General features: G+C 38.4%; 1 protein-coding gene across 18 annotated transcripts in view; it reads left to right on the plus strand.

The window, feature by feature from the left end:
- Map4k4 (mitogen-activated protein kinase kinase kinase kinase 4) overlaps positions 1–15,430 on the plus strand; it is a 183,139-nt gene that overhangs the window by 71,862 nt on the left and 95,847 nt on the right. For all 18 annotated transcript variants that reach the window (XM_077791998.1, XM_026408598.2, XM_026408601.2 and 15 more), the window contains one exon: positions 9,428–9,484. In XM_077791998.1, the coding sequence (XP_077648124.1) occupies positions 9,428–9,484 (57 nt within the window). The remainder of the gene's footprint in view (positions 1–9,427; positions 9,485–15,430) is intronic.

Consider the following 15,430-nt stretch of genomic DNA (forward strand, 5'->3'; position numbering starts at 1 on the left):
TTATTTACCTTTTTTTTTTAAAGGATTAATGCAGTTATGAGTAATAAATGAAATACCTTATGAATATTAAGCACAATCAAATGAAGAGTTCTAAACACCAGAAGGAAATAAGCACTATCCTCCCGCTACATGCAGGGAAGGATTATATCCTCCCAACCTTTGCCAGTGCCTATAACAGCAGCAGAAGCAGATTACAGATACTAGTTTAAAATTGTGTTTAGAAATAGTTTAGGGAGACGTGAACCTGCCTAAGAGTTCTACTTTATATGAATCATGTGAATACATCTAGGTTTAAAGACAGTGCTGTTTCAGTCAGCTTAATATGTTGAGAAAGAAGAATTTAATTGACGGTTAGGTTGTTGGCAGGTACTGAGGTGGATCAACAGCCCAGAATGGAATCAGATTCCCTTTCATCACTTAGTCTCTTGCCTTTTGATTTGTGTCTGAAAATTTGAACTTTTTTTCTCTAAGCCAGAGAGTTGAGTTCTCTTGAGTGCATTAGTGATGATTAAAGTGATGTTTCAATATTGGGATTATGCTATGGATATAATTCCAAAACAAATGTACCTGTGAAGTTACAAGGGAGAAATGTAGAGAAACTTCTTGAGTGAAGAGAGGGGAACTCTACAGAATAGTTTTGTCTTTCATTCTGCATCAGTGTTGCCATTATGATGAAGGTTTTTATTCAAATTCACTGAATCATTTTTTTTTTTCTTTGTCGAATGTCTTCTGAGGTCATGTGCTCTGGCTGGCTTCATGATTGTTGGCATGGTATAGCTGTGTCTGTTACTTTTTTGTTGCATCTGGGGTTCCATAGCTGATCAGTAGGGAAGCCCATCCACATTGGCATCCTGAGCAGTTTAAGTTTGCATAAAGAATGGTGAGTTATTTTTTTTTTTTTAAGTGTTAAGTTTTTTTTTTTTTTTTTTTTTTTTTTTTTTTTTTTATGCTGTTAAGTGTTCTTTTGCTGTTTTAAACTTAAATTCCTGAACCTGCGGTCAATTGGGCTTTTCAAATGAGGGGAAGGAAAGACGATTGCATGTGGGCAGTAAATGTTAGTGATAGCTGCTGCAGAATTTGACATTTCCATTGTTTTAGATTTAATAAGAATACTTTCTAGTGCCTTCTTTTTCTCTATTGAAAGAATGTATGTACTAATAAACCTTTTTTCTTTCCTTGTATTTTTCTGGACCCTCTACCATTGTTGCTTTTAGATTTGCCAGTCTTCTCCTTCAAACATAGTTCCTCATACTTGATATTATAGTTCAGACTGCAGGGCTGTTGCCTCCCTTGAAAAGCACACTGACCTTTTTCATGCAGCTTTACCAGGTATCTTTAAAAAGTAGCTGCCCTTTCCTCTCACCTAACCCATTGCAAAGCCAAATCTGCTCTTACCCCGCTTCAAGGAATTACTCATAAATGCTCGGGACAGTATTTCTTCTCTTGCACCCTTTCATTGTGTGTTCATCTAAACTCTCTACACTTCTATAATACAGAGGTGATTTTTGATTCAGTGATAGCTCATTTAACTGGGTCTTAGTTTGCTGCCTGCTCCCTCCCTCTATCAGTTCTAGAACACAGCTGTAAATGACAGAACAAGCAGGCAGAGCCCAGATGACAGGACCCTTTGTACTGCGTGATGTAATATTCCCTGAGGCTGTCACTTAATTGCAAGGATTAAAATTGATGTTCATAGTGATTTTTTTTGAGCCATTAAGAAAAGCATCTTTAATGTATTCAAGATTTTAGGGTTTAGAAAGATTTTTATCCAGATTGGCTCCTTAAAAAGGAAAAGAAAGATTTGTTGCATAATTTACTTATCTGCTCATTCATCTGTGCAAAATGATGACTCATTTATTGGGGAATGGGTGGTAGCATTAGGTTAACTCATATCATATTGTCCATTTTTGATTTTTCCTTTTTATCATTAGTCTACACATTCACTGTGATTGAGGCATAGTTTTCCAGATGTAGCTCCAACCCAAGGAAGGTATAGTTTTGTATCAAGGCTATTAATTTTAAACTCTTGAGGGAATAAAGCTCTGTCTTATTAAATCACAAGTCCTGGGCTGGGGATGTGGCTCAAGCAGTAGTGCGCTCGCCTGGCATGCGTGCGGCCCGGGTTCGATCCTCAGCACCACATACCAACAAAGATGTTGTGTCTGCTGAGAACTAAAAAATAAAAAAAATAATAATAAAAATAAATAAATAAATCACAAGTCCTGACTGATTATATAATACATATTCCTATGCTTTATTTATCTACCTGCTGATCCATGACCCTGGTCAGGGAAGGGAGGTCCAATAGATAACTAGATGTTGATTTTAATAAGAAGTAGTAGTCACAAGGATGAACTGTGTAAAATATGACCTTACTTCAGACATGTTCTGCACTTTGGAGGCCAGTGATTAGAACAGCACATGGATCAGTGGGCTCATCTTGCCTTATTCCTGATCTGTTGCAGGGAGGTGTTTAGAAAACCAAGCTCTTTCCCCAAGTGCTCTAAGCAGACTCTTTCCTAAGTTAATGACATGGATCCTTATCTTAGACAGCTCATGGAGTGCTGTCTGGATAATATGTCTTCCCCCTTCAGTAATTTTGGATTTTTCATAGACTCTTCCTGGAAAATAGCACTCATGAGTGAGGCTTGTGGTTTTGGTGTATACAATTCAGAACCAGTTAAGCAGGTCTTTGCCCTTTGGGGTCAATGGAAAGAGTGGTCAGCAGATTGCCTGGTGTTGAACTCATGCCATTTACCACATGCTTATGGAGGTTCCCTATTTGCTATAAAAATAAGGAAATTCAGAAGGTGGAGTGGATTGGAATTTTCAAGTTGAGCTATGAGTATTCTGGGTAAAGAATTAATAGGCCAGTTTTGGTTTAACTATGAGGTATGAATTATGGTAGCTTTCTGGGTTTACATTCTCATGTATAAAATCACCTTTTTATTGAACCATATTGTATGCCTATCTTTTGAACTCCTGAAGTCTTGTAACTTCAGGGCAAGAGTTAGGTGTTTTTCCAGAACACATAGTTGTCCTTCTTTAGAATTTACTTGGTATGAATCTAACATTCACATACCCCAAATCCCCAGATTAGATCTAAAAATTGGATATATTGTTGTATTGTTTTTTTGTACCAGGGGTAGAACCCAGGGATTCTTAACTACTGAACAACACCCCCAGCTCTTATTTGTATTTTATTTAGACACAGGGTTTCACTGAGTTGCTTAGAGCCTTGATAAGTTTCTGAGGCTAGGTTTTGAACTCCGATCCTCCTGCCTCAGCCTCCTGAGCTGCTAGGATTATAGGCATGCTCTACTGTGCTTGGCCTGCATATTTTGTTTTAATTAATACTCCACTGTCTGAAGGGGAGATGAGAATTTGTATTTGGCCATTTTCATACAGTCTTGAGGAAGTAATTCCCAAATCTAGAGAACATGTGAAATTACTAGACTCTGATTTTTAAAAGTCTGGATTTCTGTATTCCACTTACATAATACTTAGGTTGGGTCTAGAATGGAAGTTTGCAACATGGATGAAAATAAGTGATTTTGGTATTGGACTTGACTTGTTCACTAGAGAAAGTTAACCACCACTTCTGTAAACTTTTTCCTTCCAAAATATAAACACCACTAAATCAATAAAACACCACTAAAAAGTTAAGGAACAATGATCAAGAAACATATTTTCCAAGTTGGATGCGAATGAGAAGCAACCAGGCTAGTTCCCCTCTTGAAACAGGTGCACACCCTACACACTAGGTAGAATCTCTTCTTCCAGTGTTGTGAAGGAGACTAGTATCTTCTTGGTTAAGTGTAGTGTATGACAACCTCCACATGTCCCTCCTTGTCCTCAGAGGTGATTTGGTTGTGTTACACTTCTAGTTATGGGTAAATCATTGTGTTCTCCCTTTTTCTCCTGGCCTGTTGCTTCCTGCATTACTGTCCTCTTCTAGAAATTAGGAAGGACTGTAAATCTTGAGGGATCCATGTCCTCTCCTTTGATGATCTTCAAGTAATATCTCCTTAACAGTCCCTTTGGCCCTTCCTGTCAAAATAGCACTGTCATGTTTCCTAGGTGCTTCTGTGCCTGGACACATAGTGTGTTTCTTCAGATAATGTCCTTTGTATGTGTGCTTGCACTTAAACACTCCTCCAAATTACAGGCTCCTTGAAGGCTGGTGCCTTGTTTTATCATCTTGCAAATGTAGGGCATATCCTTTGCATTGGTGAAATGCAGTTGGTTTTCAGCTTGATGAGATTTGCATTAGTAGGCTTTGCTGGTAAGCAAACATAAAGCCAATTTCAGGAAGTTAATCTCTGAAGTTTTTTGTTTCTGATTAAATTCAGCAAAAAAGCAGTTTGATCTTTAGTACTCATTGAAGAAAAATTTATGATGGGCTAAAGGTGGGAGCAAACAAAAGCCCCTTATCAGTTTTAGAAAGCCATGGATGTGTGACTCTGAATGTACCCATATATGTCTTTGGGTTCCTTGAGGAATTCCTGTGGGGTGTTTCTTTATCATAGAAGGTTCAGGCCAGGGGTTGAAAATATATTTATATTGTTGGTTAAGATAATGTCGTGTTGATAAAATATTTGTCGAATAGTGTACTTGGCAGTTCCTATATAAGTTGGTTAAATAGGACATTGTGCCATTTCTATGTAAGAGTGCAAAGCCTAGTATAGGGAATAGGTCTGGGTGTGAATCTTGGGTTGGTTAACCTAACCCTCTCCAAACTTTGGTTTCTCCATTTTATAAGATGAAGACAATGATACTTATTGAGTTGTGTGAAGAGTACAGATTTTACATGGAGAATGTTTGCTCATTAAATGTCTCAAGTGGGCCTTCCTGGTGCCTGTATTCTGTTCTTCCAGCCCTATCTTAGTATGTAGTGCTTTCAGGTAACAAGGCCAGGCCCACTGTCATTTAGGCTTAAATGTGCCTCCCTCTGGGCTGTTGAGGGAGGAAGACAAGTTATGTGTTCACTTACCTTACATAGTGTCATAGTAAAATTTCCTTCTGTATTATCCTATCCATTTTCTCTCTGCTAAATGAGCCACCAGAGCTTTCTGATTTATGAGGAAGGACTAGCTTTAGGTAGAAAGCACTTTGAACAGAAACAGTGCTACATTGCAGTGTACTTCCTTGTTAAGGTGTTAGGGGAGGATACTTGAGGGAAGGCTGAAGGATGAGTGCTAAAACTACTTGATAGAGTAGTTAGTATGGGACTGTTGGCGGAATCATCCTTTAGGATTGGAGTCCTAAATGAAGGGCTTTCATTTTTGGGTTCAGTAACACCTCCTTTATGTTTCCTCTTAGTGTGAACAAAACCTCCAGCATTTGCTTCTTGATGGACATATGTAATCATCATATATATTTTAATGGAGTTATCTAATACTTGGTGAAGGTAGAGGATTTAAGAAGATGGGGACATTGCTATGTTTTTCTCTTGAGATTTAAAAGCTTCTCTTAAATGCTGTTCTCTCTGCCTGTAGGCTCCTTGAGGGCCTGGGACAGACTTCAGTGGAGGCAGAAAAGCTGCCACAGTGCCTGCATGTTAAAACCACGTGGCATGATTTATCCTGGAACGTGTATTTGCAAGTGCAAGGTGGCAATTTTGACTTGGTTAGAAATACTAAGAAGAGTTGAAAAATATACCATTTTCTTTAGTTTGGAACTCTGCCAAAAAGTTTTCTTCCTAAAAAAGAAACATTCATTTTCTCAAAATTTAAAAACTAAAAATGAATCAAAAGCCATGAAGACTGCTTGATGAGGGGGGTGATTCTGGTTACTGTGAGCCTGTCAGACTTTCACGAAATAGTACTGATGGAGTCAAAACTTTTAAGTCTAGATATAGTACTGATGGAGTCAAAACTTTTAAGTCTAGATCTTATTATGTCTCCCTTTGAAAGCATAGAATGGAAATAACTTAAGCTGTGTCTTTAAAAACAAAACAGTTGATAGTAGCAATTTGACAAGTTGGTAGAAACAGTGGGAGTTCATCTCTTGCTTTTCATGTAATCATTGCTGCCATTGTACCTCTGGGCATATTATATGACTTTTTTAATAATGAAATTGATTCACAGTTCCTCATCTCACCTGTGGACTAGGTTAAGGACTTGCTTTGTTGCCCTCCTAGAGATTTTCAGAATTCATTGAAAAAGTACATATGAACCGTATTTGGAGACTTTTCATTAAGTGTTTCATAAATGCATTAATGTTTACATGGTATCACTTAAATAAAGCAAGCCAAGAACCTTTAATTCCTGCTGTCTGGCATTTTATAACTCTGGATGGGTCATCTGCTACTGGGTAATAGGACAAGAAAGTTGAGTTCATAATGGATGTGTTAGGTATGCATATTTACTACTGAAAAAGTCATTTTATGTTGTATTTTAGAATGTGTACGTACAAGAGAGAGAAAGACCCTGTTACTACTTAGTGCGCAATCAGTCACTCCATGTGCTAGTTAGATGTTTCAGTGACACAGTGCTGGATCCCAAGTCAGGTGATGGAGTGTGATCATTGTTCATCTGTAGAGAGCAATACTGTGAAGGTTAAAATGGGGTGATGTAATATATGTACAGCCTGAAACTTCAGTGTATCCTTAAATTGCCAGCACAGTGAAGTCTGTTATGTTTATTTTTTCTTCAGGCAGGCAGTACAGAGGAGGGCCATGCATTATAGATAATGGGATGCCAGGAGAGGCATGGGTATAGTCTTCCGCAATGGGTGGGTCAACCAGATTTGGCACATGGGTCACCCAGATTGGGCACATTTGTTTGTAGCTCATCCTTGGGTTGGAGGCAGTCAGTAAACTCTCTTTTGGGTAGTGTTGAGTAAATCACAGATACATTTTTATCCTTTAAAAATGTTTTGGTTGTAGACTTCTAGGCTCATAATTATGATAGTAATATTCAGTAATTCATTCTGAGCTTTAATTTTTTTGGGGGGTGGGGTCAGGCTGTTTTGCTGGCCATTTTGTTTACTTTACACAAAGGTGGTCTAGTTCACTTGATAAATGATGACTTGTGGTTTTAAATTTATAGGTTTGCTTTTTTCTCCCTAGTAATTAGAATAGCATGCTATGTTAGTGCACCATAGCTGCCTCTGTAATTGGCCATGCCTTCCAAAAATTACAAATGGTCCTAAATTAACAAGGTGCAAGGTAGTTGGAATCTTGGGGTTGTGGGGTTGGGAAGGAATTGGCCTTTTATGAGAGGGACAAGGACACTCAGCTGAGATTTCACTGTGTGCCAGGTCAGAATGGCCAGGCTTTCCATACTCTTCTCTACGTCATCTATAGCCTGGGCACCAGGCATCTGAACACACTGAGTTTTGTAGCAGTATTAGGAAGTTCATCAAAGTTAAGCAGCTTCCCTAAGGAAATATAGTGATGGCTTGAGGAGGAAGGAGAGGCGCCTGAATCCCATATTCTTTTTTCACTAGTACTTTTATTGTTTCTTAGGAAGGAGCAGGATTATTAGATTTCTTGATTTGAATTTAAATTTAAAAGTGGGACCTAATTTGGAGACCTAGTGTGTATTAACAAAGATTAATACCTTTGCATGATCTTACTTTTGTCATCAAAATAATTGATTCATTACTAGGTCCTATCTTATAATTCCTTAGTAAGGGAAATTCATGTTCTATATTAAGCAAATGCTGAGTGAATTCACAAATCTGAGCTTTTATGCCACTGTCAAACTGCTAAGATATGAGAATACACCACACTTGCATTCTTGAGTTCAGGCATAGAGGAAAGCCCAGATGATTTTCTAGTTGCTCCTTATGGTGATGTCTATGCTAATTTATTTGGAGAAAGAGAGAGAGAAAGAACGATGACCACTAAACAAACATCTGGAGAGGATTTTCATAGACCCTTGGATTTTTTTTGACTGTAGGGATCTTAAGCGTTACCTTGTCAGAACAACCCCACATTTTACCTAACACATTCCCAGCGTTGTGTAACTACCTCTCAAAAAGAATGGGGCTGGGGCTGTGTGCTCAAGCGGTAGCATGCTCGCCTGGTATGCGTGTGGCCCGGGTTCGATCCTCAGCACCACATACAAAGCAAAGATATCGAGTCCGCTGAAAACTAAAAAATAAATATTAAAAAAAAATTTTTTTCTCGGGCTGGAGATGTGGCTCAGCGGTAGCGCGCTCGCCTGGCATGCGTGCGGCCCGGGTTCGATCCTCAGCACCACATACCAACAAGGATGTTGTGTCCGCCGAGAACTAAAAAATAAATATTAAAATTCTCTCTCTCTCTCTCTCTCTCTCTCTCTCTCTCTCTCTCTAAAAAAAAAAAAAAAGAATGGGGCTGGGGTTGTGTGTAGCCCAGCGGTAGAGCACTTGCCTAGGCCCTGTGAGGACCTGGGTTTGATCCTCAGCCTCACATATAAATAAATAAATAAAATAAATGTTAAAAAAAGAAAAAAAAAGAAGGAAAGCTAGGGCAACTCATGTGACATTTACCCCCATCTCTTGATTTCTGTTAGTGAGAAGTTTGCTTTAGTCATTTGGAAATAAACCCACTGAGGTTTTGAGAGCTGATATATAGAGATGATCTTTTTAAGCCTTACATGGAAGGTATCAGAGGATTATTTAGTACGATATCCTCTTAAGTTCTGCTCTTTCTTCTTGGAAACAAGTAAATCATAATTTGGCTTCATGATTCGGTTGCCATAGTCATAGGAGCTGTGTGATACTGTGATCGGTTGAGGGCATCAGTGTCTGGCCACATTTTATCCTGGGTTGTGCTTGACCACTGACCACATGCCGTGCCTTTTTCTTTGCACCTCGATTGTACACCACAACCTAATGCTGCAACTAACATTGTTGTTCCACTGTTAGAAGCGGCACCCAAGGCCCACCCATCTGGGACTTGCCAGGTCACAGTTACTGAGAGTACTGGTTGTCTTACAATGTCATTTTCATGTAGTTGCTTTTTCCAAGTTTTAACTTGAGTTCTTGCATAAGTTCTCCAGGATAAATGGAGAATTTTCCTCAGATTTGAAATAAAGAATTCACTACTATATTCATCTTGAGACCACAGAGAGACAAGTGTCTGGGCTTTTGATCTTTTTTATTTTATTTTTTAAAAATTTTCCATGTGGAGTGTTAAAAAGGAAAAAGTAGTCAACCTATCGTGTTGAAGCATGTTATTTAAGTTGCTTGATTATAATGATATGCAAATTAAATATAGATGCACCACTTTTTAAAAGAAAGAAAGTGAAGAAGGAAGGAATTAAATGCTTTTAAGTGATTGTCTATATTAGAAACTCTTTTCTATTGGAAAGCATAGGACTGTTTCATCATTTTAATTAATAAGCAAAACACAGAAGATTTGTTGAAAAATTTAACCATTCTGTTTTAATGACTGTGCAAAACTGTGCTGATCAATCTTTTCTTGGTTTCCCAGGGTCGACATGTTAAAACGGGTCAGCTGGCAGCCATCAAAGTTATGGATGTCACAGAGGTAAGACTGGATCACATATTTTAAAGGAAAACCCACCAACATAAGAGTATTGTTCTGTTTGAAGATTCTGATTACTGAAACAAATTGCCTTGGTGTGACATTGTGAGTTCATAGATCTTGTAGCAGACCTGGTGACTTAAATTGTTCCAAATGGTTCCTCTAGATAGTAGCATTTGCTTAAACACACACACACACACACACACACACACACACACACGAGTGATGTCATCTTTGGCAGCATATAATGGGCCATAATTGGAAACATCTTCTGTAATGGAAAATAAAAGATTTGAGAAGGGATCCTGGAGGTCACATGAACAAGAAGATGGAGGGGTGTGGGATGGGGAAAAGCTTCTCTAGGGTATTAGGCCACATTTGTATCATTTCTTTTATTTTTAACATGGGGGAAGAAAACAGAACCAGCCAAGTTCCCAGAGGTTGGAAAACAGAAACATCTGTTAGAATGCTGAGCAGATTGTTGGCAAAATTTAGTAGCAAAAAATAGTTATTGGAATGGTTGCATGAGGATTTACTGTGCAGCTTTAGATGGGAAAGAGAATTTAACTCAAACAAAAAGAGTGTGTGTATGTCCCTGTCCCTGTGAGTGTAAGAGACAGGATCTCACTGAGTTGCTTAGCACCTCGCTTTTGCTGAGGCTGGCTTTGAACTTGGGATCCTCCTGCCTCCGCCTCCCAAGTGGCTAGGATTACAGGCATGTGCCTGCGCCTGGCTTAAATTATTTTTACCTGTACACTCATATTGCTTCTGGTTTGCCTAATTATCAACAGGATTGAACACTGGATCTCATAGGTTCTAGAAAGAATTAACTAGCAGCTTTAGCAATTTAGAATAGCTTTAAATCAAGCCTAATTCCTCAAATCTGGGGGTCTTCCAAAGGTGATGATTGCTAATAAACTGATTTGTTTGGTGTGCTCTCTAGTAATCTGGAGAGTCCTGTGGCTGCCTCCTACTATGCTGATCTTCACATCATGAAGTGTTTTCTTTTTTCATCAAAGAGGATACTAGAGACAAATAAACAGACAAAAAAGCAAAAAATGCTGTTGCTTGGTGAATAATCTAAAGGTTCTCTAACAAATTGTGATAAGGACTATCGTGTTGAGTTACAGTGGTACTGTCTTGGCATGCAGCTCAATGGGAAATTAGATATTTTCCAGTTAAATATGGTTTTAAGATTATTTTAAAGAGTGGTGAAGAGCAGTAAATTCTTATTGTAATTTAAGTACAGTAGTTGAGTTATCTGTGAAGTGCCATCTCTGTGCCTGGAATGATCATTGGTACCTTCCTATGAAAATCTCTGTTTTAGTCAGCTATTTTGCTGCTGTGACTAAACCAGCACAATTGTAGGGGAGGAAAAGTTTACTTGAGGGCTTATGGTTTCAGAGGTCTTAGTCCATAGAAGGCTGGCTACATTTTCAGGGCTCGAGATGAGGCTGAGCATCGTGGCTGGAGAGTGTGGAGGGAGGGAAGCAGCTCACATCTTGGTGATCAGAAAGCAGAGAGAGACCCCAGTGTCCAGATACAAAATATATACCCCATAGCCATGCCCCCAGTGAACCACTTTCTCCACCCACACCCCACCTGCCTCCAGTTACCACTCAGTTAATCTCATTAGGGATCAATTCACTGATTAGGAGGATATAACCTAATCATTTCTCCTTCAAACCTTCTTGCATTGTCTCACAGTGAGCTTTTGGGGGACACCACATCTAGACCATAACAGTCTCCATTCATGTCATGGTATATATTTTACTGCCTTGAGAAATGGTGGCACTAGAGCCTGCATTCCCCCCCCCCCCCCATATTTATTGACATACTTCTTGCCCTGTTTACTGCCAGACTTGTGGGTACCATTTTTAAATGTAAGCTTTGGAGTTTTAATGAATTGAGAGTTAAGTTTCTTTCCTAGGGTGCCTTTAGCCTGTGCTGCTGCTTCTAACACTGCTGTCGTGGCCAGCCAGTGAATGCCCTCTTTTACATCTCAGGTGTAACCCAATAGGCCCAAAGCCTGTAAGCTGGCTCTGATTATAAAGTGCAATACATAGTAGTCAGTGTGGAAAGAAAGTGTGAAATGTATGAGAATATAAAGAAAAAAGTAGTTGCTTATATTTCCCTGCCTTTTGACAGTCTTTAGTGGTGCTTTGGTGTATTTTCTTTAGACCATATCTCTGAGTGTAGCTGTAAAGTACTTCATATTTGCATGTGTAATAGATGGTTTTGCATTTCATGTGTCCTTAGATTCCCTCCTCCCCTTATGAGCTGGAGATCAAACCTAGGTCCTTATGCAGGTGAGCTAGGCAAGTGCTCTACCACTGAGCTACAGTTGAGTTGTCTACAAAAAGTATTTCCTTACCTTATTTTAAGACAGTGTTGGGCAAATGGATAATACAAGTATTTTCAGGACTCCTTAAAAAAAAAATAATGGAAAACCCATATGCTCAGGTGAAATGAAAACCAGATAGTGACTTTTTAAGAAAATAACAAAAATTAAAAAAACAAAAAACCCCCCAAACCCAAACCCAGTCGACCTTTTAGCATATTGGCCTTTCAGTGATGCTTCTTGTGTGCTGTTTTTCATGCAGTGACCTCTACCATAACCTGTGGCTCAGGAAAGACCCAGAGTAAGTGTTGATTATGGATAGAGGACCATGTGCAGCTGGCAGCTGGGAAAACATGCCTATCCTAACCCTAACCCTATCCTCCATGGCAAGGGCTCCCTGGCTGTTCTTGTGAAGTTGTGGGCCTTGGTCTGACTGGGAAAGAGATTTTACAGCTGATGCTCCTGGTTATAACTCCAGCAGGAGGGGCTGTTGGTAAGGATTTGCATGATGAAGGAGGATTCTGCTTGGTTTTTGATTTCCACTCAGTTTCGTCTTAGGAGCAAAAAGATACAAATACTTATTCTTGGTGTGGGGGGGTGAAATAGACTCAGGTGAAATAGAGAGGCTAAGTTAGCAGGCTCAGAAGGCAAGAAGAATTACAGGCGTGGGAAGTTGAATGGCAGCTAACTTCCCAGCAGTTAGCTGTTGGCAGTGTAAATGCGCTGAGCTCTCTGGAACTGACTTCAATTGAATGCAAAAATGTGATCCCTCTTCACTAGTGATTATGTGAAAAATCTGGAAACATAACCAATTGAGAATTCAGATTCCACTTTGGAGCGAGGTGACATGAGACCTTAGTAGCAAACTTAGGGGTCTAGAAGTGAGGCATTTATTTGTAAATGTATGGATCTCTTCACATTTCCTTTTGTTCTTCACTAGTATTAAGAATTGACTAGGACTGGGGTTGTAGCTCGGTGGTAGAGCACTCAGCAGCACATATAAACAAATAAAGGTCCATCGACAACTAAAAAATTATTAAAAAAATAAAAGAATTGACTAGGATTTTTAAGGATTGTTTTGAAGGAAAGCATGTCTTTGATTGGCTTTTGGGATAAGTTTAAGGAGCCAGTTAGCAATACATTCAGACTGGATGATACTAGCCCAACACGTCTGTAATGTGTGTTTTGTTTAATTATAGATTCACAGGAATTTGCAGAAAAATGTGTAAGAGTCCCACGTGCCCTTCACCCAGTTTACTCCATTGATAGTATCTTGCATAACTGTAGTACATTATCATATTTGGAGTACATGCATAAAACAAAGCAGAGCAGGTTATTGCTTTTATAAACTAAGGGTTTCACCGGGACTCCAAATTAGGCCGCTTCATTACACTTTGTTTGCCTGTATGTCTTAGGACAAAGACAGACCTGGAAACCAACTTTGGTTCAGTCCACAGAGCCTATTTAGATTTCCTCAGTTTAACATGTACTCATTTGTGATATGTTTTGAGGAATAGTTGAATTGGTCATTTATATTCTTTTTGTTTGTTTGTTTGTTATGGGGGGGGGGATACTGGGGATTGAACTCAGGGGCACTCAACCACGGAGCCACATCCCCAGCCCTGCTTTTTGTATTTTATTTAGAGACAGGGTCTACATTGAGCTGTTGAGTGCCTTGCTTTTTGATGAGGCTGGCTTTGAACTTGTGATCCTCCTGTCTCAGCCTCCTGAGCTGCTGGGATTATAGGCGTGTACCACTGAGCCCAGCAGTAATTTATATTCTTGATAGTTTTTTTATTTCAGTTCTTATGTCTTAATGTTAAACATTTAAATGGCTCTTATATTGTTCCTTTTACTTTTGAGTTAACATTACTTTCAGTTAACCTCTAAGATTAAAAACATGAATTAACTAGACATTAATGGTGCCTATTTGGGGTTCATAAACTCTTTGAGTAAGGCATGTCTGTAAGGATGGAATTTTATTTTGTGTTTTAATAACATTTCCCCAGCTTTTTATTATTAAAATTTTCATAATTACAGAATTGTTGAAATAATAAACACACTCTACACTTTACTTGAATTCAACAATTGTGTTAAAATTTCATTTGAGATGTATGTGTTATATATGTTGTTGTTAAAATTTATCAGTACCATCATGATACTTGATCTGTAAATACTTAAACCTGCCCTCTTAAAATAGACATTCTTTACATAATCATAATTCCAGAATTTCATTCTAATATTCAGTCTACAGTCAGATATCCTTGATTGTGCCAAGAATATTTTTATAGCTAAGTTTTTGAATCACAGTCTGATCCGGGTTTGTGCATTTCATTTGGTTGTGTTTTTTGTTTTTTTAAACTCATTTTTAAGCTAGTAATGATTCTTAGTAACCCCCTTGCCCCGGCCTCCCCACCTTTTGTGTGTGTTAAAGAAATGGACTTTTGGGAGAGCCCAGCCAATTGTTTTGCAAAATATCCTGCATTCTGGATTTGTCTAATAGTTTACTCATGTTACATTTTAACTTGTTCCTTTTTCTCCTGTATTCCTGTAAACTGGAAATTAGGTTGTGAGGCATGATTGGATGCAGAATAACTATTATTTGTCAAGAACACCTCATTGGTGATTTTAAGTATTATATACTTAATTATCAGGGACTTATCAATTCTAGTTCCACTGTTAGTGATGCCAAGTTTGAATGTTTACTTGAAGAGGTGAGTACTAGGTTTCTCCACTATAAAGGTGCATCATTTGCTTTATACTTAATAAATAATTTCCAGGGTGATACATTAGCATGGTGTGGATATTCTGTTCACTCAAAGCCTTTTAACTAATGGTTTTAGCAATTTTTTGATGACCCTTGCCTGGATAAGTTACTATTGCAAAAGGATGATTTTTCCTGTTTTCTGTATGTATTAGCATCACCCATTTGGACCTATCCCACCCTCTCCTGTCTTTTCTCTTTCCCTGGATATTGCTATTAGACATGAGCAGTTTTGTTCATTCAGTGTATTAGCTCAATTACAGTTGTTGTTGTTGTTGTTGTTGTTGTTATATAGTCACATTTTACCAAATTAGGCAGTGGGTTCCTTTGACATGGTCCCAGTGGGTTCCCAGTAGAATCTTCTTTATAATAGTTAGAACAAGAGAAAACCTGGTATTAACTAATTAATTAATTAAGATTGCTAGACTGGAAATAACAGTTAAAAAACAAAACAAAACCTGTTCATGTGAATTACACACTGATATTAAAAAGGCAGTAGTAACTTTAGTAACTATTAAGAGTGACATGTGCCAGAGGCCTGTTGAAAGCCACACAGTTAACCCCTGTCATCCTCAAAAATATCTAGAAACTTAAAATTTGTTTTTACTGTTGGCATCCTAGTGTCTAGAACAGTGCCTGGAGATCTATTAGACACACAGGAATTTATTGTTAATATATAACAAATACCCATCTAATAAAGACACATGGATAAATCTGCTCAGAGCTAGAATTCTAATTGAAGCATTTCTCCTCAGTGGTCACTCTCTACCATTATGTTATTGCCTCTCTAGAGTTTTAAAATCACCATTAAAGTAGTGTCAGCAGATGGGTATCACCTATTAAT

This window comes from Urocitellus parryii, chromosome 12 (genome assembly GCF_045843805.1).
Source record: "Urocitellus parryii isolate mUroPar1 chromosome 12, mUroPar1.hap1, whole genome shotgun sequence".
Classification (NCBI taxonomy): domain Eukaryota; kingdom Metazoa; phylum Chordata; class Mammalia; order Rodentia; family Sciuridae; genus Urocitellus; species Urocitellus parryii.